This window comes from Desmodus rotundus, chromosome 4 (genome assembly GCF_022682495.2).
Source record: "Desmodus rotundus isolate HL8 chromosome 4, HLdesRot8A.1, whole genome shotgun sequence".
Taxonomy (NCBI): domain Eukaryota; kingdom Metazoa; phylum Chordata; class Mammalia; order Chiroptera; family Phyllostomidae; genus Desmodus; species Desmodus rotundus.
In genome coordinates this window covers 174,260,480-174,286,991 of record NC_071390.1, presented here as the reverse complement: position 1 = coordinate 174,286,991, position 26,512 = coordinate 174,260,480, and the positions used below count along the sequence as shown (strand labels likewise).

The following is a 26,512-nucleotide window of genomic DNA, read 5'->3' as shown; positions in this document are numbered from 1 at the left end:
ACCAGGGACCGAACCTGTAACCCAGGCATGTGCCCTGGCCAGGTATCAAACCGGTGACCTTTTGCTTTGCAGGAGCAATATTGTCACTATTTTTCATTTGAGTCATTCTGATAGCTGCATAATGATATCTCACTGTGGCTTTAATTTGCATTCTGTAATGGCAAATGATGTCGAACAGATTTTCATAAGTTTATTTTCCATCTGTTTATCCTCCTTAGTGAAATGTCTGTTCATGACTTTTGCTCATTTTTTAATGGGCTTATCTCTTTCTTTGCTGTTGAGCTTTTGAAGTCTTTTTTTTAAATTAAAGATTTTATTTATTTATTTTTTTAGAGACGGGAAGGGAGGGAGAAAGAGAGGGAGAGAAACATCAATGTGTGGCTGCCTCTCGCACACCCCCATCTGGGAACCCGGCCTGCAACCCAGGCACGTGCCCTCACTGGGAATTGAACAGGCGACACTTTTATTCTCAGGCTGACACTCTATCCATTGAGCCATACCAGCCAGGGCTCAAAAGTCTTTACATATTCTAAATATTAGTCATTTGTCAGATAAATGCTTGCAAATATTTTCTCCCAGTCTGTATTTTATCTTTTCATCCCTTTAAGAATGTCATTCCTACAGCAAAGTTTTTCAATTTTGATGAAGTCCAGTTTATCTACTTTTTCTTCTCTGGATCATGCTTTTGGTGTTATATCTAAGAACTCTTCATCCAACCCTAGGTACAAAGGTCCTCCTTTATGTTCTCTTCTAAAATATTAATGGTTTTGTTTTACATTTAAATCTATGATTCATTTTGAGCTAAATTTTGTATAACATGTGACGGTTGGGTTGAAGTTCATTTATTTGCCTGTAGATTATAATTGTCTTAGCACCATTCATTCAAAAGATTATCATTTCTTCATTGAATTACTTTTTCATCTTTGTCAAAAAATCAGTTGGGCAATTTTGTGTGCTCTATTTCTGGATTCACTCTCTAGTCTGATCCATTGATCTATGTTTCCTTCCTTCCACCAATAATATGCAGTCTCGATGACTATAGCAACATAAGTCTTAAAATTGGGTACAGTGATTCCTCCTATTTCAGTCTTCTTTTTCACATGTGTTTTAGCAATCTTAGGTCCTTTGCCTTTCCCTGGATTTCCCCTTTATTCCTAAACAATATTCTAACAGATCTAGAATTTTGAGTTGCTAGTTCTCGTCTTTCATCACTTAAAAAATATTACACCACTTCTTCCTAGCCTCTGGGATTGTGGATGAGAAATCTGCTGTCATTTGCATGCTTTTTCCTGCGTAGACGACAAGTTGTTTCTCTCTCATTGCTTTCAGGATTTCTCTTCATCTTTAATTTTTACATGTACGATTTTAATGTGTCTTGGCATGGATTTTTATTTTTTTAGTTCATCCTGTTTGACATTCACTTAGCTTCTTAAATCTACTGGTTTGTGTCCTTTGCCAAATTTGGAAAGGTTCCAGCCACTATTTCTTCAAATACTCTCTCAGTCTCTACCACTTTCCTCTCTCCTTCCAGTCCTCCAATGACGCAGATGTTGGGTCTTTTGTTATGTCATATAGGTTCCTAAGTTGCTGATCATTTTTAATTCAGCCTGTTTTCTCTCTTTATTCAGATAGGGCAATTTTTATTGTTCTTTCTTTCAGTTTACTGCGTCTTTCCTCTTTATCGCTCCATTCAGCAGCTGAGCTCATCCATTGAATTTTTATTCTGGTTATTGTACTTTGAAGTTCTAAAATTTATGGGTTTTTTTTTATTATTGTTGATGCTATTATAGATGTTCACCATTTCCCCCTCCCTTTGCCCCCTTCCACTCAGCCCCCCATGCCCGGGCCCTCACCACATTGTTATCTGCGTCCATGGGCTATGTATATATGCATTTATGTTCTTTGGCTCATCTCTTCCAGTCTCCCAGCTCCCTCCCTTCTGAGATCTGTAAGTCTGTTCCATGTTTCCATACCTCCGGTTTTGTTTATCAGTTTATTTTGCTCATTAGATTCCACATGCAAGTGAGATCAAATGGTACTTTTCTTTCTCTGACTGGCTTATTTCACCTAGCATAATATTCTCCAGGCCCCTCCATGCTGTCACAAAGGATAAGAGTTCCTTCTTTTTACAGCCAAGTAGTATGGCACTGTGTAAAGGTACCACAGCTTTTTTATCCACTCACCTACTGATGGGCCCTTGGGCTGTTTCCAGATCTTGACAATTGTAAATAATGCTGCTGTGAACATAGTAATATTTAAGTTTCTTTATAGCTTCTAATTCTTTGCTGAGGTTTTTATTTTTTAATTTGTTTCAAGCATGTTTGTAATTGCTCATTGAAGCATCTTTATGATGGCTGCTTTAAACCTTTTCCAGCTGAACAGAAGGAGAGAGAAAATAATTGGTGAACCGAAAGAAAGAACAATAAAAATGACCCAATCTGAACAATAGAAAGAAAAGGCTGGAAAAGAAAAAAAGACAGAGAGACACTCAGAGACCTGCATAACTATAGTAAAAGTTCTACATTTGTGTTACCAGAATACAGAAAGAAGAGTAAAAGGAGGGTAAAGCTGGGAAAACAAATGGCTAAAGATGCCCCGTTCTAACATCTCTGTCACGTCGATGTTAGTGTTCATCGTCTTTATTCATTCATGTTGGGATTTTCCTGGTTCTTGCTGTGATGAATCATTTTCAACTGAAACCTAGACATTTTTTGTGTTGTTTAGAAACTTCAGATTTTATTTCAGTTTTGGCTGCCTTCTTATGCTCTTGCTCTGTCAGGGGAAGAAGGCGTGTTGCTTCATTACAGCCAGGCGGAAAGAGAAGCCCAGGTTCCTCACTTGGCCTCTGTGGACACCAGAGGAGGGCAAGGGTCTCTACGGTGTGCCGGGGAGAAGTGGGAGAGCAGGCTCCCCCTAGGCTTCCTCTGATACCCCCTGCGTTGGAGGAGTACATGTGCCCACACCTAGTCCTCACATGTCCTCCACTGTTACCATGCGGTCGAATAGCCTCATTACCCCTGTGTACTAGTAAAAGTCTTGACTCTCTTCTAGGTCTCCTCTGGCATCAGCCTGGTGGGGAGTGGCAGTGGATCCTCACTATGGCAGGGTGCAGTTAGGAGCCCTGGTTTCACACGTGGTCTCCCCTGACATTGTGGATGGAACGGGGAGTTTTGTGACTACTGAGCAGAAAGGACACCCCTGGCACCCTACTCAGCCTGCTCTGATACCACCCTTGTCACATCCTAGCCAGAGTGAAGCTCTAGGCTACCCACCTGCCTTTGCTGATATGAATGGAGGTGAAGCCACACTTTTTTCATGGTGTTTGGCTGGAACAGAGTCATTAGTGTCTGAAAGTTTTCTGTGGTGCGAGACCACACTTTTCCTGGCCCTTTGGCTACAGGGAGCAGGCTTTTGGGGCCTTTTTTGTTTGCACCCATGGGCATTTTCAGTGCTCCAACTTCTCCAAATCCAATTTCAGAATAAAGAAGCCAAAAGAACACCCAAGGACCTCACTATGCTATTGTTTCTTAGGTTCCAAGGTGCCTGCACAGTTTGCCTTCCTCTCTCCACCTTTCAGATATTCTACATTTGTTCCACACAACTGTGCTTAGTGGGAGGAATAGGGAAAGGTCATCTATTCCATCTTCATGGAAGCAAAAGTTCTGAATATTCATTTTAATAACACTTTATTGTAAAAGAATTGTGAGTGACATTAAATAAACTGCTAAAACTAGAAAAAGACTTCTTACAATTTTTACTAATGTTAACATTGTAATTACCTACAAGATTAAGATTTTCAGGTGGTATTTATTTGTCCGTATCCACAGCAAAGCCATGTACATGTCTGGCCAGTGCTCCGAGCTAAAGGCTGTGTTGGTAGGCAGATAGGTAACTGCCTTGGGTGTGTGGTTCGACGGTGCTAAGTAAGCCAGTCTTCCCCTAACAAATCCTCTCTCTGGCTAGCGCATAGGATTACCAGGCTTAAGCTTTATCTCCTTAGCTTATGTCTATAATACCGGTTGAAATATAAACAGCCATGGAGAATACGCAGCACTATTCCGTACCCCAACCGTGCTGCATGCCATGAACACTCACGAGTAAAGAGGAGCAACCAGGTACTTAACAGAACCAAATAGATATGAGGACAGTGTCCTCGCCATGTCCCTAAAATACGTTCTTTTAACACACACACATAGTCACACACGTACATTTCTGACAACCAAATGAACAAAGCAAAATACCCGATTTAAAAGGCACTTTTGGCCATAACTAATGTGTTTACTGACAGTGGCTGGATGTGTTGGAAAGGTCAGAAGAACTCAGGTGCTGTATGTCTTCCGCATTAGCTAGAGGAGAGAGGAATGGCTTCAGCCATTCAGGAACTAAGCTCGATGTATTTATTAAGCACTTACTGTGTGACAGGCACCACATTATGTACTAGGGATAAGAATTTATAAATCACTTCTCTATGCTTTCTCTTATTTGATGGCTCTTATACCAGAAAGATGTTTCTAGGAAATTGGATTTCTTTATCATAAATCTGTATTGCATTTCAGAAACTGCTTTCCTTTATCTCAACTGACTAATTCTTAAAATAAGGTAGAAACATCACCTGTTATTGCTCATATTTAACAAATGAGGGAAGTGAGGCCCCCAAATCTAGGTGTCTTTCCCCCAGACCCCCAACTAGGAGAATTGGGGCAAAGTCTTAAATGGTGGTCTTCTGACCTCCCGGCCCAGGACACTTTCCACATCACAACTTGGTGCTGCTCAGCTCCTGAGAGCCACTTTCCCCAAAAGATCTGTCAGTCTTTAGTTAAAATCCTGCCTTTAGATTATGGTCATGTTTCTAAATCTTTCCTCCAAACCAAAAACTCCACAAGAGTGGAAACTTTATCATTACAACCCATTGTGATTTTATACATCTGTCTTGGTTGGTATTCCATTAGTATTCATTGACTTAATTTCAATGACTGCAAAGGACTCTAGATTCTGAAATAAAGAATAACCCTTGATGTTCTTCATCGTAATCAGTCTACTAGCCCCGGTCCCTTCCTAGCTCTGTGAGCTCAGTTAAATTAATAAAAATCTCTTGTTTGCAAAATGGGAATAATAATGCTTACTTACAGGGTTGTTATGAATATGGAAGACAGCAAATGCTTATTATTACTGTAAAATATCTAAAATTCCTAGGACATTGTTTGGCATGGAACAGACTGCCCCTCCTTCATTCTCTAGACCCCATTGGACAGCAAACTTCATGAAGGAAGGGGCGTGTATATTTAAAACCTATAGTACAATGCTCTTCACTTATCAGCCATTGGAAACCAATCTGCTAAATGAATGGATACATTAATACAAAACTACAAAAGGATTTTTTTTAGATATCAGTGTTACAAAATATTTAACTTTACTAAGATCAATTTGATGCAATATTTTGACAGTATAGTAAATCTATGTATATCTTCTAGACTAAAATAAAATATATGCTCATCAATCACTCTGAATCTTTTCACTTTAACATGTTTACCCTATTATTTATTTTCACTTTGAAGTCCCTATCAGCTCCCTGCTACCTGCCTTCATCCTTTCCTGCAAACTAATCATTCATTCATGCATGCAATTAACATTTACTGAGCACTTACTGTCTACCACAAACCAGGTTGCAAAGATTCATAAGGCTCTCTCTCTGCCTCTAAAGGATTTATATGCTACAAAGAAAAGCCAACACATAAACAATTTATAATTAATGGAGGTGTTATGATAGAAGTACGAAAAAGTGCTATAGTAATAAGAGTGATTCATTCTGCCTGGGGAGTTTACTTATGGGAGCTTACATGTGGGAAAGTGATTTTTCTCTTTGCAAACTAAATTGACTTACTGGTAATAAAAATAGTTTCCATTTGTGTAGTATGTTGCAAAATGCTTTCACATCCATTTATTATTTTAATCCTCACAATGAAGGCTCTATACTTTAGTGGTTTTAAAAATATATATATTCATCCAAAAAGGTAGCTATAAGGTCAACAGATAAATAATATGAAAATTCATTCTAAAGCCCACAGTTAGATGATACAAGCCAAAACTGAAAGCGGGAATAGCTAATAGCAAGGACCTGCTCCTTTCCCATCATCCTCAGTGTCATCACCTTACTTCAAGCCTGAGCCAACATCTTGCTCATAAGTTATTATAACAACCTTCTAACTGGATTCCCTGATTTGTGTCTCATTTGCCTCCAAGCCATTCTCTACATTGGCCACAAAATGATCATTTTTAAATGTAAATTGAACCATGTCATTTTCCTATAGAGTTGTGCATTCCCTATAGGATGAAGTCCACATGCTTCTGTGTAGTACAGAAAACTTTCAACCACCATCTAAACCTATCAAATTTTTCAAATTCTTTACAGGCCACTCTCTTCCAACAATCTTACTGATTTTACTCAGAGCCACCGTACTACTCCCATTTCTATGCCTTTACAGTGCCTTTGCCCTGCAGTGCCTTTAGCCCTCCACTGTTCTGTTTGGTAGGATGACCGTGGGACATAGACTGTGTGGCTTTTTTGTTGTTGTTTGTATTAGACACTCAACATAATGGTAAAATCCTGACATCACAGTTTTTGCTCTTGCTTTTTCTTCTTAATTTATCACTGCATGAAATACAGGTTGGGAACCACTAGTTTTAACATTTTCTTCTAAAATCTCAGGAAGAGATCAGTATGTTTTTATTACATACCAAAGGTTCATGACATTTATATGCATTTAACAGAACCAAAATGTATTCTTTTGTGAGCCCAAGCTGTGCTATATGCTAAGGAACCAGCTGAGAATGAGTCAAAACAAGGATGTTTGAGGATGAAATAAACAATAAAATAAATGAATAAATTAAATCTTATAAATTTGAGACAATGCTATTAAGGAAATGAAGGCTGGTCTGAGAAAGGAGGTACTTTGGAGTGAGTGGACGGTCCATGAAGATCTCTATGAGGAAAACACGTTTGAGATGGGACTTGAAAGATGTGAAGCCAGCCATGCAGCCGGGACGAGGGTGTGCTTGGCTACAGGAGAGCCTCAGAGAGGGTGAAGAACTGAAAGACCGGTGTCATTGTGCATAGTGAGTGATGGGGAGAGTGGGCTGGGTCAACAATAGACCATGCAGGACCTTATAGGCCAAGGCAAGGAAGCCGTTGGAAGATTTTAAGCAAGTGAATGATGAAGCTGAACGCAACACTTGCTGCAGGGTGCAGGATAGTAAATGGATTATAAGAGAGCAGAAGAAGCAAGAAGACCAGTTAGGAGGCTATGGTAATGTTCCTATCAAGACAATTTGATGAATGGGACTATCGTGGTGGCAACGGCAGTACTGAGTAGTGGATGGATTTGAGATACACTTCGCAGATGAATCCAACAAGACCGTCTCAAAGGAGAGCAAAAAGAATCAAGGACAAGTCCTAGATTTCTGGCCTGAAGCAACAGGACAGATGGTGGAGCCATTAACTGAAATAGGGAAGACTGGGTGAATTTTAAAAAATGGAAAAAACACTGAAGTTTCATTTTGGACATGTTATGTTTGAGATAGCTATAAAACATTTGAGGGGAGCCAACAGGTTGGCAGTTGGACAAATGCATATGTCAGAAGGGAGTCCTGAGCTAGCTATGTAAGTGTGGGCGTTTTTAATATAGCGATGGGTGAGATGAATTAATGTATCAAATGTATTTATTGGAAATAATGCATGGGAAGTAGTAGACACTTCACTTGGCATGTAGCAAACATGTGCTTAAAAATATTAGCTATACGATGCTGCTTATGGTCAGGACATTCTTTGCACAATGTAACCCCAATCTTTTCTACTAAAGACAAATTTCACTTCCGTCATTTGCTTCTCAATAGAAATGCATCTAGTAGTCTTAATAAGCTAGTCATGATTTGGAGACTCGTTTAGAACATTTATGTATTCATATGTGGAAATACAAAAGAATAAAGATAAAAGTCTGCTAACATAAATACATGGCATATAACATAAAAATACGTGTATATAACAGAAAAAGTATATACCTGTGCATAATTTAGTTTCAAAAGTATTTTTAAAAAACTGAATGTCTAGGTAGTTAAATTATTCAGACTTACAGAGCTTTAGCACCCACATATAAAATAAATACATTTTAGAATGCTGATCCCTTTATGACACAGTAGACTAACTAATTTTTATGCTGTGGGAGGCACAGTGGTTATGGTTAAGAAAATGTGGTTTCACCTCACACATCCTGTTTCTGTTATTTACTAGCTGTGCAATTTTGGGCAAATTATATAGCCTCTCAGTTCCTCAATTTCCTCATCTGTAGAACATAGATACTTATAACACCTATTTAACCAGTCTGTCATAAGAAATGACAGTAATGGGTGTAAAATATGTAACATAGTGCGTTAGGTAATCGATACATGATCTATCAATAGCAGAGGTTCTCAATCCTGGATGAATGTTATAATCACCTGGGGAGTTTTTAAAATACTGATGTCGAGGCTTCATCTAAACCAATTAAATCAGAATATCTGTAGGCAGGACTCAGCATAACAACAATTTTTTAAAAAGCTCCCTAGGTGATTCTAATGTGTAGCAAGGGTTGAGAACTACCAAGCTATAATAAATTGTTGTGTATGAAATGCAGGAATGAAGTATTTGTATTGAGTTACATCTGTATGATATAGTGCGATACCGATTAAACAAGTAGTCAAAAGATTTTCAAACTCTGCCTAGCAATTTAGTTGGAGGGATAAAAAGTAAATTGGCAGAGTAGATAAATGACAATAGGAACAGAGAAATGGTCTAGCATCTCAAACGAGAAGCCCGCACTCGATTCCCAGCTCCACCACTTAGACCTTCGTAAGTTCAGTCAAGTCACTCAGCCGCTGCTGTTTCCTCCTTTGTGCAGTGGGGTAGTGACGGCGCCTCTCTCTCTCGGTGCTGTCAGCGTGCTGCCTGATTCAATATTTGTAAAATGCTTAGAACAACGCCTGGTACACAGCACTACGTTTGTTTAAAAATATTAATGTGGGAATATTCAGAATGAAATAATACTAACTGTTAATATTGAATTCCAGCAGCATACTTTTGCATTAAATTAGTACTGAAAAATAGGCACGGGACAAAAGTTGAGGTGATTGTTAAAAAAGAAAAACATTCTTTAGACCTTCTATCAAAGATCACACTGGTCCTCAGTCCAAACTCTCTCGCGTGGAGGAAGATGGTGTGTTAATCTTGCCAGGACCTGTGTAAGATACCATGAAACATGTTAATTCGAGTGTCCAGTATCCCTGAAGCCCTGAAGATCAACTATTATATGAGAGTTTTAAAACTTGATCACCATCTACAGGTGCTATACTGGGTTTAGGTCCTGGGGGTAGATTTTCAGGGATGTGTCCTCTCTTTGTTTCACCTGGTCTGGCCCTGGTGAGCTTCTCTAGCTTTGTTCTAATGGCTTCACTCACACCCTTCTCCCCTGTACCCCCTCGTCTGGACAACCTTCCCTCCTCTTCCTCCCACCTGTCCTACTGTTCTCTCCCCCAAGCTTTGGCGGCTCAAGCCAGTACCTCTTCCTGGAATGCTCTTCTCATTTTCTCTGACTGTCCCATCTGCAGCCATCACATCTTTTAAGACTCAGATCCAGCACTAACCTCTCCTATGAAGCTTTTCTCAATGCCCCAGGTTTAAGTAATGATCCCCTCTGTTTATCCTGTGAACAGATGGCCTTTTTAAAAACTATGTTTGATTCTTCTTAAAGGCCAGAATGCTCGTCTTATTTATTTACATATGTACTTATTTAAGGATTAGCACCTGGTACAGAGCCTGGGTAGTTTAATTTCACTGACTCAGAAAATGTAAAGAAGGAAGGGAAGGAAGAAAGAAATGGCATCCATTTGTATGGCACTGGACCGAGAGGAGAGGAGCCACCAGTAGGCACGAACACCTCAGTGGGCATCTATGGCCCCGGGTTTTAGTAAGATCAACAGGAAAACCATCCTGGCACAAAGCCGTCAGCTTCTCTGGACCTAAGACACCGTTTTGCCTCTGCTGCACGGAGCGCCACTGTCCAGAGTTCAGTGAGACGCAGTGGTCTGGGGCGGCAGAAGAAGGAGCCCTCCAACCTACACCACAGAGTTCATTTACAAACACTGCAATTTCTCTAGCTTTCCATTTTTCTCAATTTATTCTCATCTTTGAAAGATTCTCTAAAGTTCTACCACTTCTTGAAGGTCTTTCCAGGTTAGCAGAGACAAAGCCCTAAGACTCACAGCAATTGGAGCTCAATAGACTAAGTGTAGGAGCTCCAGGATTCCGACTCTGCTATTGGCTCTGCGGTGTTAGCAAGCTGCTTAATTCTGTCCTTGGTTTGCTCACCTGTGATATGAGGACAGTAATAGTACTCATCATGGAGTTGTCAAGTAGAGTAAATGTTTGGAATAGCTCCTTACATGAAAAGAGTACTAAATCCAGGTTAATATTTGATATTATAAATTATTAATATTATCTGCTAGTTAATATTATAGACAAGAACTACTGAATTCCCTTCCTTCATTCCATCTTTCCTTAAACAGGAAGAAGGTAGGTGCCTCTGTTTTAATTAGCATAACATTGCTTATTTTAGAAGTGAAGGGATTATATGTATTGGCCGTATTGAGGATATACATTCACCTTCTGTATAAATAAACAAGTCTACACTTAAATTAAATACAAAACGAGATTTCTCATCTACGAATCCTGTGGTATTTGTTGCTTCGGAGTCTATTCAGCAACGGTGACACTCGACAAGATGACCAAACTTGTATAATGGCAGAGAAATGGCAGGACAGCCTGGCCTGTGGCTCATTAAAATCCGAAGAAGGTGGTATCTGTCAGATGCACCAGGACACTTTCATTTTCTAAACTGGAATAAGCTGAATACAATTATAAAGCTCATTACCCACCTCATTTTAAGTTCCTTTGAAGTCTTTAGTGAGTCTCTCCCAACGAAGGAAACTAGCCCTGAAAAAGAATCTATGTGTGATAGGGGATTAGGTTAAACAAGTGCCAATAGAAACTGGTATCCATGGTTCTCTTTCCCAATTTCCTATCAAGAGGGCCAGTCTTACCCTCCTTAGTCAGTGAACTACAGGGAGTTCTAAAGATGAATCCCCAACATTAAGTCTAAAGGCAGGTCCCAGGTTATGTCCCCAGCAACGATGAATAAATAACAAGTCATTAGGTTATCTTTCATTAATAACCAATCGTTTTTACACGAGTTGTGCTTAAATTTTGAGCATTCATGATTATTAATAAAAGAGCCTGTGTTAGCATTCACAAGGAAATTCAACCCACAGACGTCTTAAAGTCTTACCGGAACAGAGTTCCTAAGTCCTTCAAGGAATATGTCCTGCTAGCCAAAAAGTTGTCTTGCTTTTTCCATGGCCTCCATCTCCAGATTCCTCCTTCCCCAGCCACCTGCTGCGGCCGTCTATCTTCTTGAGTAATAGAGCAGGCAATTGGACTCACAGGGAGTAGGACTGAAACAGAACACAGGGTCGTAACTCAGGAGATGGTAATTTTACTTGGTTTTGCCACATACCAGCTGTGTTTCCTCATGAATTCACTTAACTTTAGCTTTCATTTATTCAATAATAATATTGCTGCCTCCCTCCCTCTCACAGAATCACTCTGAGGACATCAGAACTGTCTATGAAGGCAATTCTAGACTGTAAGTTGCCAAACAGACGTCAGTCTGACTCTGCCCATCCCGTAGCGTGGCGGCGAGGTGCCATTGGTCTGTGGCGTAGACTGAGTTTAAATCCAGGCTCCCATTCACCAGTGGTGACCTTGAACAAGTTCATGCTTCTATTTCCTCATTTGCAGAATATAAAATGAAAGGGCAGCTGTATGGCACTTAGGAAAATGACTAGAACCTGGAAAACATTCCATAAAAGTTAGGAGATGATCCAGCGAGGCTTTTTTCTTTTAAATGGCTACCCCTTGACTGTGTGTGAGCTGGGAGGATGCAGAAGGATATGATCCAGTACCCACCTTTGGGGGTCTCCCAGACTTGTGGAGGGTGGACACTCAGGTGAACATGTGTTATTATAGAGATAAAATGTGGGAATGCATGGCTTCATTCCTGATCCCCTGCTCTGTCCTCCTGCCCTTACTGTGTGCCTGCTCTCCTTAGATAAATTTCCCTGTAATCGCATTTACTTTCACGGATGGCTTCAGCTATCAGCTGTGCACCAACAGAGCTCAAACTCCTAACCCAGAACTCTGCCCTCAATGGAGGGTGTCTCCACGTAGCTTCCTCCCTTCCCCCACTCCAGAGCCTGTACCTCCTTCGACTAACCCCTCAACCTAATCATTGAGCAACCCATGACAATTCTGTCCGAGAAACACTATGTTCCACTTCTCAGCATCTATACACGTTGCTGCATGCATCTTGACTATTGCAGGAGCTCCCTAAGCATGTCAGTGCCTCCAGTCTCACCTTCCCTACCCAACACTCACTCCCCATTCAGCCATAATAGAACATTTTATTAAGGATTGTGTTCATTCCCCATTCAGTTCTGCAAACATAATGCAAGGACTTGCACTGATAAATGAATTTTGGATGTCAAGAGGACATAAATTCCCATAGACCTATTTAAAGCATCATGCCCAAAGTAGAGACTTAGTAAATTGATAGCAGGGAGGATGATGCAGTAACCTGGACTAAAACCAATACCCTCCTTTCCTCAGAATGCTTTTAAGTGTGAAATATCATCATATTTTACACTTGCTAAAAATATGATCAGAAGCTTCCTGATATTTTTTCCTGAACATTCACAGTCTCCAAAATAAATATTTAAAATTTATCTTTCTATGATTCTGAAAACATTAAGACAATTTTGATAGATGCAATACTCTTTACCTACATAAAACCTAAATATTTAGTATTTAGTCAGAATGCATCTTCACTTTTGTCTGCATAGACTAACTTATCAGTTGAAGGAGTTAGCTTCCTAGACTGCAAAATAAAAGAATTGAATGCAGTATATCCAATCTATACCACCAGGCCCCATTCTTCAAACGGGAGAAAAGTGAGTAAGCACATTTGAGTTTTTCTGAATTTTTATGGGATATGTATTTTGAAAATAAGATGGTATCACTCTGAGATCACTACTGCCAATCGTTATTCATTAGTCAGGTATCACTGGGAAGGCTTCGAGGATTATCCTTTCTGTCCCTTACCCTTTGGTAGAAGTAGCAACCATTGTTTTCAGGTCCTGTCACTGTGGCTCTCTTTGGCTCAGACGTGTTGCACATCTCTAGCGATGGCCTGAGGGACAACTTATGGAGCCGGAGAGTGACAAATGGGGAGTTAGGGATATTAAGCCCAGGCTATACACACTGTGTAGGTAAATTACTTTGTTTCTAGGCCTTGGTTTACTAATGATAAATCGGAATATTGTTTTCTTTCTCTACTCACAAAGCATATTATAACAAGGAAAGGAGATAATAAATGGAAATCTCATTTCAAGCTAGAATTACAGTGATTCAGTGTGTAATTTCTTCTGCCTTCCTGCTGAATTTGCCTTCCCTCCATATTCCCTAGTCATCTTGGAGCTCCACCCATGACCAGCCCAGCAATGCTTTGTTGGAGCATGTAGGACTCCAATTCAGTAGGTCAGTTTCAGCCTGGAATCTCACTATTTATGATTCTGTCTAGACAATTGGGGCTGGGATTTATCATAACTACAATCGACAGCGAACAATTACTTCCAGTCTCTCTGATTATGCACAGAATACCTAGCCCCTCGCACAGTGTCTGGTATACAGTAGGCACTCGATACATAGTTTCTAGATACAAAAATGAATTAAGAAGAACTAGGAAACTAAAGGAATATATCAGACATAGCCACTGCCTTCAGAGACTTATAATCTAGTCAAATTGCCTCGCACTAAAGAAAACAGGCAAGCAGCAATGGAACAGTTAAGTCAGTCTACACAAGTGCCCAATGAGCGTCACGGAAGGAGTTACTGGAGTTACCTTCTGTCTTTGGTGGACCTGCTGGAGCCTACCGTCAAACCTCCCACGCACTACACAGAGTGACACTACCTGGAAGACATTTTATCATGTTTGAGGGTTATGGTTTATTATCAGAAGACTCTAGATCTTACCCTTTTTCAATGAGTCAGCCCATCCTGGGTGGCCTGGACCAGGTTGCTTGTGGCGAGAAGTGCTTGGACACTGGATGTAATTTAAAGGTAGGCCAAGCAGCATGTAAGGATGGCTTGCATATGCTATAAGAAAAAGAGAAGTCAAGGATGACCCCAAGGTATTTGACCTGGGCAACTACCACAATGAGGTACCATTTATTGAAATGGGGGATTGCGGCAGGGGTGTTCAATTTGGGACATGTGAAACTTGGGGTGTCATGAGACATTGGGATGTCTGTGAAGACATGTCATAAGCAGGTGGGGGGAGGATCTGGAGCACCAATGGAAGAGCAGGCCTTAGACCTTAGATGGGAGTGTGGGGCATGGATAGGCCCTTCACATAGCAGGAGGGAAGATGAGGTATATAGGGACAGAGTGACTGGAAAAGGGGGCAGTGAGAAGCTGTGGAAGCTGTCCTGTAACTGCAGCTGGGAATGAGGACAGGAGAGAAGGCTTTAAGATGAAGTAAAAGATACAAACATCTCTAGTAAAGCCCTCAACCTCTCCAGGTAGTACACAGTCCTTAGTACGTGGTCCTTAAATGTCAGCTTGTGACCTAATCATGGATCTCAAAAGCAACTTAGTGATTTGAGATCAATTCAGTAATTTATAAAAGTAAACAGAATTTAAAAATAGACTTTACTGCATGTATTAAAAGTAAGATTGCTTAATAAAAGTTTTATTCCAACTGCATGTTTGTGTACGTGCATGAGTGGGTTTGTGTCTTCCCTGGGTTATAGCAAAAATATTTTCAAAAACACTGGCCCATTGCCCTGGCCACTGCCGCCCAGATGGTGAGGCACCATCCCGCAAAACGCAAGGTTGCGGGTTTGATTCCTGGTCAGGGTACACGCCTAGGTTGTGGTTTCGGTCCCTGGTTGGGGTACATACCAGAAGCATCCAATTAATGTTTCTCTCTCACATCGATTGTTTCTCTCCCTCTCTGTCTCCCTCCTTCCCCCTCTCTCTAAAATCAATAAGCATATCCCCCAAGTGAGGATTAAGCAAAAAAACCAAAACACTGGCCCAGGACAGAGGGAAGAAATGAACAAGGGACTGTCAAAGTCAGGGACCAAGTTAACGGTCATCTAGTTAACATTTTCATATAATAAAGATTATAATGTAGACTCATAAGACCTTGACATTGGGTGGATTACAGGACCACAACCCCTCCCTCCCTACTCCCTCCTACTCCCAGCCTCCCACCTACTCCCTGCTATAAAATCTTTCCTACTCCCACTATAGGAAAGATTTTGTCTGAATATTGTGAGCAGTGGGATGCTCATCAGATCAAGAGTTCTAGATTTCAGAATGTAATTTTCCTCTTATTAAAAAATAAGGCCTTTGTTAACACTCTCTGCGAAGTGAGAGTTATGTTTTTTATGAAATAGAAAGCAGTGAGTGGAGGGTCTGGCATTTGGACTCTGGGATTTAGTGTGCTTGGGGTGAAGTTTGACCATATTATGTAATAGCAAACTTGATGGCTTCCTTCAGTGTGGAAGAGCTCTAACTCCTCTAAAACAAAGCCAGTATCAGAACACCACGAAATCTTTTTCGTCAAACTTTAACCCAGAGTGGCACCAGTTAGCTTTTAAATGTATGCTCTCTGCAATTTTAATGGGTGATTGAGTGAAGGTTTATGCCTACATTTCCTCTTTCAAGATTTATTGTTGGATTTGCAGCTGACTCCAATCAAATATAACCTTACTTAGAAAAAAAAACTTGTTCAGTTTTAAGATTTTACATGCCTTGGTTGCTGAAAGTTTTTTCCTCTAAAATACATTAATGAATAATAGTTAAGAATGTGTCAATAAGTGCTGTGAAAATGGCCATTTATGGTTTTAATTCTAATGAGCTCAGTTTATTTTCTTGGCAATATAATTTAGAATAATAAAAGTACTTCCAGTTCTATATTTTGCCTGATTGTTAAAAATGGTTTTGAGATTATTAACTAGAGTTAATTTTCTATGCACCTGACCAATTTCTGAGTCATCTATGAATTTTAAGTACTTTTTTCTTATTGTAAAAGGCACTATCAGGTATGCACATTATACATAAAACATATTTTCCCCTTGCAATGTTGTTCTCTTTCTACTGTATTTATTCTGATTTATTTAAATTTGAAGCACTGGAGTAACAAAAGTGGAAATGAAATTTAACTAAGAGAATGAGGACTCACAAAAATGTACACCCTGCCTACATCAGTGAGTGTATGCTAATTTATGACACTATTTTATCTTAGCCCAGTTTCAAGCAAAATCAAGGAGAGTGTGAATCCATTTTCTATCTCTTTGGGAGTACTCTATATTCTAGGATTCATTCAGCACTTTCACTTAGATAAGTGCCCAGAAAACATTAAAATTGCAAAACAGAAACAAAAAATATCCGTTATCTTTTATATTGTATGAATCACTTTGCTATTCTCTATTAGACCCTCATATAATTGTTTTTCTGCACGTCAAGTTTTTATTTAAGAAAGGAAATATACAATATTAGATCTTCTATTGCTTCCAACAAGAGCCCGGCCATGGAAAGCTCGCTGCCCACTTCCATTTTGCAAGCCTCAACAAGTCTGTTGCTGAGTCAGAACCTCCTTTTCCCCCTGATGTGAGAAATCTTTCTCCCTCGAATTCATAAAGCTGCAGAAATGTGCCAGTCTCCCTAGGGATAAGGGGTGGAGGTGGCCGCCCGAACACGGTGGGGAGGAGTCCCCCACACAGCAGTCCTGATGACAGCGCATTAAGCGCTTTTATGAAATAGGAAGACTTGGAGCTGGCCCAGGGTTGCCATGGGAGCTCATTATATGCATATATGTGTGTAAACGCCACAGGGAACCGTGTTAGGGTCCAGGAGTGAAAATGTTTGCTGTGCAGCGGAGGCTTCACGTTGACTCACAGAAAACACTTTCCTGTGGCTGCAGGAAGGTTGGTGACCGCACGCGCTCGCTTCGAGAGGCTAAAAACGGAAACCAGCCTGAGAAGGCGCTTTCTAGGGCAACCAGCAGGCCTCCAAGCTGGAGCCGCGATGGGGCCAGGGGTGGAGGCGAACCGCCCGGCACTCTGCAGGGCAGGCAGGGCCCGCACGAGCGAGATGGCCGTAAGACTCCGGTGCTGAGTCAGCAGAGCCAGACAACATCGCCGGGACTGGGGACCGCTCCCGGTCACACTTCCTGCCTCAGTTTCCCCCGTGGGCCTGCCCTATCTGGGGAAGGTCCTGTCCTTGGGAAGGCCCTGTCGGTGTGACCAGGCCTCACATGACCAAGGGTGGGGAGTAGGTGACACGAGGGAGGCGCGGCCACGAGCGCACCCCGGCAGGAGCGGCAGGGGGCGCGTTCAACCAGGAGCAGGAGGGGCCGTTGCCCCGGAATTGTAGGTGCCGCTGGTGCCTGCCCGCCCCCATTCGCGCGCACGTCCAGCCCTCAGAATCCCCTCCGCCGCCCGCCACCCCAACCGGCCGTTCCCTTTCCCTGGGTTCGGAAGGGGCGTAAGACCACACGCCGCCCACTCCCGCTGTCCCCTCGCTCCCTGGGAGGACAGCACACGCAGCCGAGCCTGCATATTAATGAGGGGCGGGGCGGGGGCGGGGCAGCGGGGGCGCGGCGGCCTCGCGCCAGCGCGTGCCGGGACGCACCGCGGGGGGCGGTGCGATTGTGAGGTGGCGCTGACGCACGTTCCGGGATTCTTAAGCCGCGAGGGCGGCGGTAGCGGCGGCGCCCGAGCGGGTCTCGGGAGGCGGCGGTGGCCGCTTCGAGGGGTGGCGGGCTGAAGTTGGTGCCCCAACCTCAAGTCACTGTGTCCCTTTCTCACTGACTTCCCTTTCTTCCATCAGGGCCGCGCCACCCGAGATCTGGCGGCTTCTTAGGGGGGCAGCGGACGGGGCGCGTCTCCTCCCGTTGCCGCCGGCCTGATAAATGAGGGACTTAGGATTTGGGGTGCTGCAGACAGCCCCGCTCCTAAGCAGCAGCCCCGGGTCCCTATTCGGCAGCGGGTCGTACCGCCCCTACGCCGCGGCCGCCGCCCCGCTACCCTCCGCCACGCCCTTCGGCCCGCTCACGGCGCCGCCGCCGTTGCCTGTCACCGGGTTCTCCGAGGCCGCCTCCCCCTCCCCTGTCCCCCACCGCTGCGGCGGCGAGGGCCGCTGGGTCGCCGCCGCTTCCTCTTCCTCCCCGCTCCTGGCGCATCAGCAGACCATGCAGGATGAGCTGCTGCCGGGGCTGACACAGCGGCCGGTGGCCGCGGAGAAACTCCCCAACCACCGCCCCGGCGGCGGCACGAACGCGGGTGTGACCCACCTCCTCCCCTCCCAGGACTTCAAACCGAGTCTGCACCACCCCTCCTCCGCCTCCGCCTCCTCCTGCTGTGGCTGCCGCACCTCCTCCCCGCAGGACTTCAGTAAGCGGCAGCAGCAGCAGCTGAGCAGCCAGAAGAGGAAAGAGTTCAGCCCTCCCCGCCTTCCCCACCCTCCGGACTCGCAGCCGCCGCCGCTCCACAGCCCGAGCCGGTTCAGCACGCCGCCGCCGCCGCCCGGCCCGCCGCTCCAGCCGGCGCCGCTCGCCCCGTGCCAGCAGCAGGGGCAGCAGTTCAGCCTCCCGCACCCGAAGCGCCTCCCGCCGCCGCAGGACCTCGCCCCGCGGCAGCGCCCGGCCGACCTGCCCCCGCTCCCGCAGCTCCAGCCTTCGCCGCCCGCAGCCCCGCGGCGCCGCCACGGAGGCGCGGGCAGCCCTCGCCAGATCCCGGCCGCGGGCGAGGGCAGCGCTGCCGAGTCCCCCGATGCGGGCTTGGCCCCCTCGACGCCGCCGGTGAACCCCGCGCCGGACTCCATGGAGTCGCCCAACCACCCTCTGCTCAACAGCCCCAGCAACCTCCTGCCCGGCGGGGCGCTCGGCGCGGGCGCTTTTAGCAGCCTGCAGAGCCCGGACCTGCCGCACCCCGGCGGCGGCGGCGGGGGCGGGGGACCCCCCGGAGGCGGCGGGGGAGGCGGCTCCGCGTCGCCGCCGCCGCTGCCCGGCTTCGGCACCCCCTGGTCCGTGCAGACCGCGTCGCCGCCGCCCCAGCCCCAGCCCCCGCCGCCGCCGCCGCCCCAGCAGCAGCAGCAGCCGCCTCCCCAGCAGCCGCCGCAGCAGCAGCCGCCGCAGCCGGGCTCGTCGGCCGCCACCCCCGGTGGCAGCGGCGGAGGATCGCTCAGCGCCATGCCGCCGCCCAGCCCCGACTCGGAGAACGGCTTCTACCCCGGGCTGCCGTCGTCCATGAACCCGGCCTTTTTCCCGAGCTTCTCGCCCGTGTCCCCGCACGGCTGCGCGGGGCTCAGCGTGCCGGCCGGCGGCGGCGGCGGCGGCGGTGGCGGCGGCGGGTTCGGCGGCCCCTTCTCGGCGCCCGCCGGGCCCCCGCCGCCGCCCGCCATGAGTTTACCTCAGCAGCAGCCCGCCCCGCCCGCGGCGCCGCCGCAGCCGCCGAGCCGGAGGTCGCCCGTCAGCCCGCAGCTCCAGCAGCAGCACCAGGCGGCCGCCGCGTTCCTGCAGCAGAGGAACTCCTACAACCACCACCAGGTGCGGCGGGCTGCGCGGGGCCGGGAGGGCGCGTGCGGGGGTGCGGAGACCTGGCTCGGCCCCGGGGGCCCGGGGGAGAAGCGACGAGGGCCACTCGCCCGAGTGACACGGGGACTGGGGAGGCGGAGAGGGTGCCAGGACTCGGGACGCCGGTCCCCGGCGGGGCGGGCTGGCGGGTCCGGAGGCGGATTCGTGCTCGAAGCCGCGGCCCGCGCCCCCTCGAACGCCCTGAGCGCCGGTGGGGCTGGCGGCGGGCGGGCGCGTGATCGCTCGCGTCCGTCACAGCGGGCCACACCCGCGATTTCCGCCCCGCCGACCCTCGCGTCCGGGAGCCGCTGTCCGGGGGAGAGTCGCGCGGGGCGGGCGGGCTCTGGCGGCGGCTTCGGAGGAGCAGCCGTGGGAAGAGAACTTGGGAAGGAGGGAGATGGTTCCCGGGTACCATCCCGGGCGCGAATCGTCCAGCGAGGGGACCCGCAGAAAGGCGTTTTGTCTCGAGTGGGTTTCATTCCTAATCGGCCGGGCAGGCGGTGGCCGGCCGGGAGCGGGCCGGCGGGGCCGCGCCCTCCGGGCTGTCAGACGCCGGAGAGAGCGGCGGGCAGCTCGGCCGCCCGGGTCTCCACGAGACGCGCCCGGGCGGTGTCCGCCGCTGGGCTTTGCTCACTTTGGGGTCGCACTCGGTCGGGGCCGAGAGCAGACTCAGGGGGAGTCTGGGGTGGGTGCGTAGCGCGCAGCTCGGGGGCGGGGGGCTGAGGACACGTTCCGGGGGGCCTTCGTCCCCCGCGGGACCGGCGACGCGGGGGGAGCGGGCGGGGGGAGCCCGGGGGGGCCCCCGGGGCAGCGGCTGCGCCACCGGCGACCGGCGGGTGGGCAGGTGGGCGCTCCAGGCGAGCTCAGCTCTGCCGGACCCCGGCGGCGCGCAGGGCGGCCACCCGTCGGTGCGAGGCCGTGTCCGACCTGGAGGGTGAGACGAGACGGCGCTCTCTCCCGTAACTGGCCCCGCGACCGGCTGACTCTTCCAGCGTTTTAGAGGGCGGATAAGTGAGCTAAGCAAAGTGACAGTTAACAGTTTCTCTCAATCAGAGTAACAGGTAACAGCCTTGGGGGAGCCACTGGTTTCTCCCTGAGGAAGGAGAGCGTGGCCTACCGGGGTCGAAAACGGGGGATTTTGAAGTGACACTCCGCTCGCTCATCGGGAGCGACTCTCGCGTGTGTGGCAGGGTCCTCGCTTTTCCGCTGGACACTGGCCGCTGAAATGCTAGGGGGTGTTCAGATCCCGAAGACGTGGTGTAGACCAGTAGGGGACCGTACGCCACGACCCCCAGTTAGCGAGGAGCTGCTGTTCGTCGCAAGACGGGTCGGGCAGGGAGCGCGAGGTCGCACCGCTGTCACCGGAGCTTGGGTCTCGGGGAACCGGGCGCACGGCGGCCTGAGCAGCCGGGGCGCTCCCGCGGGCGGTTTCTCCTCGGCCTCCGCCGAGCTGTGCTCTGGACCTGCGTGGAGGCCGAACCCGCGATACACAGTCATGATTGTTTTTGTATTTCAAATTTTTAAGTAGGTACTATTTATCAGGGTGTTCTGGGGTTTATTTACTTATTTATTTTTTTGTCTTGCAAGAAGCAGGTTTATTTTAAGGGTACTGTATTTATTATAGTAACTGCAGGGTCCATACTTGTTTGGGCTACGTGTTAGCACAGAATTATTCAAGTATAAGTTTATTGATAGTAGAAGTGCTAGCAATTAAAGCATTTTAAAATCCTACAACTACAGGCGGCTTTGGTGGCTTTTCCATTCTTTGATGACATAACTTTTTTTTGCCACAGGTTCTGGTTTGGATATTATTTACTTTTGAAAATGAATGAAGTTAATGGAGTCATTATCAAGATCTTTGCTAAAATAATCAAAGCATATAGTTATTTATCTTTACATATCTCAGTGGATCCACCTATGGGTAACATTAGATAATTGCTTAACAGTTCATGGGTGATTAAGTGGAAGAAACAAAAACCGGACAAGAAACTACACTAAAACTGGGATAAAAGAGCTTAAGAGTTCAGTAAACGGTGTCGAAAAGGACGTAATTTCCTAGATTGTCCCTGCTCCCAAAAGGCCTTTTTAAATTTGTACAACAGAGTAATACCAGATCTTCTTATTCACACTGATACAACTTGTTTTGGAAACCTAAAATCTAAATATTTCACCGATATGGTTGGTATGTTTTGTTTTTAAAAAAGACAATATTTTCAGTTGTGTGCCAACCAGACTGTGGTTGCTTTAAGATCATAATGTAGGGTATATCTTCAAGGACCTTCAAAGTTAATTTCAATTTAAATGAGTTTTTTCCTTCATGTTTATCGTGTGTATGGTTCTCTCTGTAGGGAAAAGATGTAACTGCATCTCATATTTTAGTAACTGCTGAAATACCTTCTTGATTCATAATAACATAAACAAGAGGAGGAAAACTCACCTCATGTTAAATGAATGTTTTAATATAGCAAGCTCTGCAGCCTATTAGTTTTTAAACTAGTTAAGGATGTATTTTTGTATATTCTATATTTCAGCATTTAAAGATTATAGAAATTCTTAGCTCAGGTCTAAAATTTGAATTTCGATCATAAACTCTTTAAATGTCTATAATTTCAATATGTTTTTCCCAGCCTCTTCTGAAACAATCTCCTTGGAGCAACCATCAAAGCAGTGGCTGGGGCACTGGAAGCATGTCCTGGGGAGCGATGCATGGCCGAGATCATCGTAGAACTGGAAACATGGGAATTCCAGGAACTATGAATCAGATATCGCCGCTGAAAAAACCGTTTTCTGGTAATGTCATAGCACCACCGAAATTCACTCGCTCTACTCCATCGCTGACGCCAAAATCTTGGATTGAAGATAATGTGTTCAGAACCGACAACAATAGTAATACACTCTTACCCTTACAGGTAAGAATGGTATGTAAATGGCCTTATTTCTAATGTTAACCTTTCAAAATTGGAAATTGGGTGGTGGTGGTGGTAATAATAGTATAGTAAAATGAGCAGATTGAAAAAGGGAAGTTTTAGTTTTTAAGGATATATGATTTTATTATCAAAAGATAAAATACCCATATGAAGAAAATTAACACTAAAAATTCTTTAAGCACACTATAGAAAATAAGTTTCATAAAATGTAGAAAAACCTGCCATATGTATTAAATACATATTAAGCTTTTAATTGGCAACTCCTTAAGAATGCCTTAATTTATTAATCTTCAATGGGGCACCAAAATGAGCGCCTCCTATAATACAGCTAAACTGTTGATAATCATGCAGAGATTTGACTATGATCTGATCAGCTGTATGTGTGTTAGAATATACTTAGTACATAACAGCTGTGATTATGGCAAAATAATATTAGGGCTTTTTACGTCAAATTAAAATTTGTCTTCTCTGGTTCAAAGACTTTTTTCCCAGATGTGGCCTAACAGTTATGATGATTGACATTTTTTCAGGCCTTTTAGTATTTTGTTGATATGGCAGGTTAATGAAACTCCCTTATGGCTATTTAAAATGAGACTTTTTTTTTTCCCTCTCTAAAACCTTTAGAAGACAATAAAAATAGAAAGAACTTTGTTCTTTGTTTTCTTCCTTTTTTAAAAAATTGTTTGTTTGTGGATGGGTTTGGGGAAGAGAACTGCTTATTTCTGATGAAAACTTCTATGCTATTGAAGGTGAGATCTAGTTTGCAGTTGCCAGCTTGGGGCTCAGATTCACTCCAAGATAGTTGGTGCACTGCAGCCGGAACATCCAGAATAGACCAGGTAGGCTGCACAGTGTGTATTTTTCAGGATTTTGGCTAGGAGTTTAGTATTTAATTATGAGGAGGATTTCTTATTTACTTTCTGGTCATACCTATTTCAGCATATATCAGAAAGCATGAAAGTAATTTATTTTTATAGGGTCAATTGACATAAATTATTTAATATAAAATGTTTCATTTTTATATTTAAAAGTAATTTATAATCATCTTATATTTCCAAAGCATAATAAATTTGTTTTGGGGAAAAGGAATCATATACCCAAGAGCACCTGGCTTAAACATCAGTCAAATAGAACAGATTTCTGTCTCCTTTCAGAATTATTTGCAATTAGATACAAAATCATACGTTTACTTAACCTCCAAGTTTACATTTCATCGATGTTTTATGGAATTTTTTAGTAAATTTTTTAATGAAATCTGCTACATTGGTCTTGAGATATGTTTCTTAAAAAGCCCTGTCTTACTTTAGCTGTTTCAATTGGATGAAAAACTTTATGATACAGTATTTTTTTCTAAATTTTGTTACTGCTGTTATATACTGTTTTCTTCCAAATAGTCATTTTCCTAGGGAAAACCCATATGGGGGTGGGTCCACTAAATGGAGCTATGTTATTCTTAGCTAAGGTTCTTCTTCAGTTAATTTATCATCATGAGATGATTTTACAAAAATTGTATAAATAGATTAATAATACCTTTGTAAATAGTATTCTAATCTGCAGGGTTAGCAGTAACTTCAATAATCAACTATTCGCTCTTGTAAATAGGTAAGTCCTACCTATTTACCAAAGTAGTCCTGTCAGGATCTCCACTTAGAAACACGTAGTTATCTCATGTAATTTGTAATTTGTTGTCTTGTTAATGGAAGTTAGCTATCCATCTATTTTCGCCCTGGTTCTGTTAAGCCATATTAGTGTCATTTTTACGGTAGCATTTTTTATGTCATTCAGATTGACTATATAAACGCCTAGGAAATGGCATGTTGGAAGAGAAGAATTATAATTATTTTGAAGGCAGCAAGGGACGTATTTCTAGAGAAAAGACAAACACATAAGAGAGAGAGCTCTCCACAGAAGCAAACAGACAAATTAGCTGCCCATATAAGGGGTCCATGGGTTGGGGGAGCCATATGTTGAGAAATTTAGGTTATTGAGATGGTGTCGGTTGGTGAAATGCTAGAGAGTGGAGGTGATAAGAAAAGGATGGTTAGCAAATTGGGCTCCGCCGGTTGCCTCTGGGGTTGCCCAGGGTGAGGGCCTCTAAGCTTCCCACTTAGACTTCGATCAAGGCTACTCTGCTTTACCTGTTTTATAATCTAGGGACTTCGGTAAATTCATCTTGTTGATTAAAGTTTTCTTTTTTTTTTCTCTTGTAAATTGCTAAGATATTGGCATTCCCTGTGGACTCTTAATTTTTAAAAAATTGTTGTTCAAGTACAGTTACCTGCATCACCCCCACCCCCCATCCCCACCTCCCACCCTTACCCAGACCCCTTTAGCTTTGTCCATGTGTCCTTTACACACGTTCCTGAGGACCCTTCCTGCCCTCCCCTTATCCCCCTCCCCCCTTTCCTCTGGATACTGTTAGTTTGTTCTTTATTTCAATGTCTCTGGTTATATTTTGCTTGCTTGTTTGTTTTGTTGACCATGGACTCTTGAGCAAGAGGTGTGATGTGATAAGTTGAAGACAGTGATGAAAAAAATAAGATGGTGCCTGAACTAAACTAGAAGGAAAGGTTGTTTGAAAGCTGAATCATCTTCCACTTCCTCTCATAATTTTTATGACATTGTATCACACAGTTTATGAGCCTTCATCTGTTTGGTTCATAGTTTCATTGTACAAGGAGGGTCTTGAACTAGGTCCTGTAAGGACCTGTTTAGCTCTTACACTTTGTCTGATCTCTTTTGGCTGGCGGTTTCTTTTCCTCTCTCCTTTCTGCTCCCTGCCCCCCACTACCCGCCCCTACCCCTTATTTTTAGAATCCGAGGGCCTTGGTTTACTGGGGGGAAGAGATGGATCTCTCTCCCAAGCAGTGGGGGTGTATGACCTCTCAGCTGGTGTTGTAAACATTGTTGTTGTCTCCTTCGAGCACCCGAAGGGTCTTACACAAAATTTGTTCTGTGTTTCTCCATAAAAGGTTGAGGTATTTGAAGCTGAAGTTCTTAAAAATACAGCAGCAACTACAAATTGCAACTGGTATCTTAACCCGTTGGGTAGTTCCTCACTATTTGACAAAGTTAAAATTATAGAAAATACCTAAGCGCATGAATATCCGGAGAGATTATTTTTATCTCTAATTGTTTTGTATCATATACAATATTTTATAATTAATAAATTTTAGTTAACAAACACATTATTTTAAAACAGTTAAGTTTTCATTTCATTTAGTCTCAAATTGATTAGGTCTAAAAGTACTAAATTCTGGAACTGAAATCTTAATGCTTATTGTATACTTTAGGCCTTACGTATAATTGAATTCAGTAAATGGGAAAGAAAGAGTTTTATAGGTTGGGCTTATTTCAGATGTATGTAAAATTTGGGGGGCTGGCATGTTCTTACTTAAAATAGTCCCTTCTTTATGGAAAAAGTTCAAACTTAAAACTTTTAAAAAACAAATACAAATTTTATGCACACTTCTAACTTTAAAGTGAATATAGGACATTTTTCTTAACATCTTTAAGGCTAAGAATTACTTTAAAACTCTATTAGCTAGTTACCCTTGCAAGAAATCATATTCAAAAATGTGAGTTCTAAATTACCTTAAAACTGAATTTCCCACCCTGACTGTTGTGACTCTGTTGGTTGGGCATCATCTCAAAAACCAAAAGGTCACCAGTTTGATTCCCTGTCAGGGCACATACTTGAATTGGGAGCCAGGCCCCTGGTTGGGGGCATTCAAGGAGCAACCAATCAATATTTCTCTCCCCTCCCTTCCCCTCTCTCTAAAATAAATAAAGTACTTTTAA

At 44.4% G+C, this 26,512-nt stretch overlaps 1 protein-coding gene and 1 long non-coding RNA gene across 12 annotated transcripts in view; one reads left to right on the top strand and one right to left on the bottom strand.

The window, feature by feature from the left end:
• Window positions 1-5,387: 5,387 nt before the first annotated feature.
• On the bottom strand, window positions 5,388-17,662 carry LOC123477991 (uncharacterized). Of its 3 annotated transcripts, none has more exons than XR_006653082.2 (5): window positions 17,108-17,662; window positions 14,174-14,296; window positions 11,373-11,538; window positions 10,963-11,032; window positions 5,388-9,266 (listed from the first exon to the last, which is right to left on the bottom strand). It is a non-coding gene; the product is annotated as an uncharacterized lncRNA (long non-coding RNA). The 3 variants fall into 3 exon arrangements; XR_006653081.2 differs by lacking the exon at window positions 17,108-17,662 and having other exon boundaries at window positions 5,388-8,977; window positions 9,081-9,266; window positions 14,174-15,379; XR_006653080.2 differs by lacking the exon at window positions 17,108-17,662 and having other exon boundaries at window positions 14,174-15,379.
• A 449-nt stretch (window positions 17,663-18,111) lies between these two features.
• The window catches only part of CPEB2 (cytoplasmic polyadenylation element binding protein 2), a 58,669-nt gene continuing 50,268 nt past the window's right edge, over window positions 18,112-26,512 (top strand). For 2 of the 9 annotated variants that reach the window (XM_053922104.1, XM_053922102.1), the window contains exons 1-3: window positions 18,112-19,757; window positions 22,412-22,693; window positions 23,461-23,550. In XM_053922104.1, the coding sequence (XP_053778079.1) occupies window positions 18,123-19,757; window positions 22,412-22,693; window positions 23,461-23,550 (2,007 nt within the window). In that variant the 5' untranslated portion in view covers window positions 18,112-18,122. Of the gene's footprint in view, window positions 19,758-20,121; window positions 20,253-22,411; window positions 22,703-23,460; window positions 23,551-26,512 lie in introns of those variants that run through there. The other 7 variants (XM_053922103.1, XM_053922101.1, XM_053922108.1 and 4 more) reach the window with 4 other exon arrangements.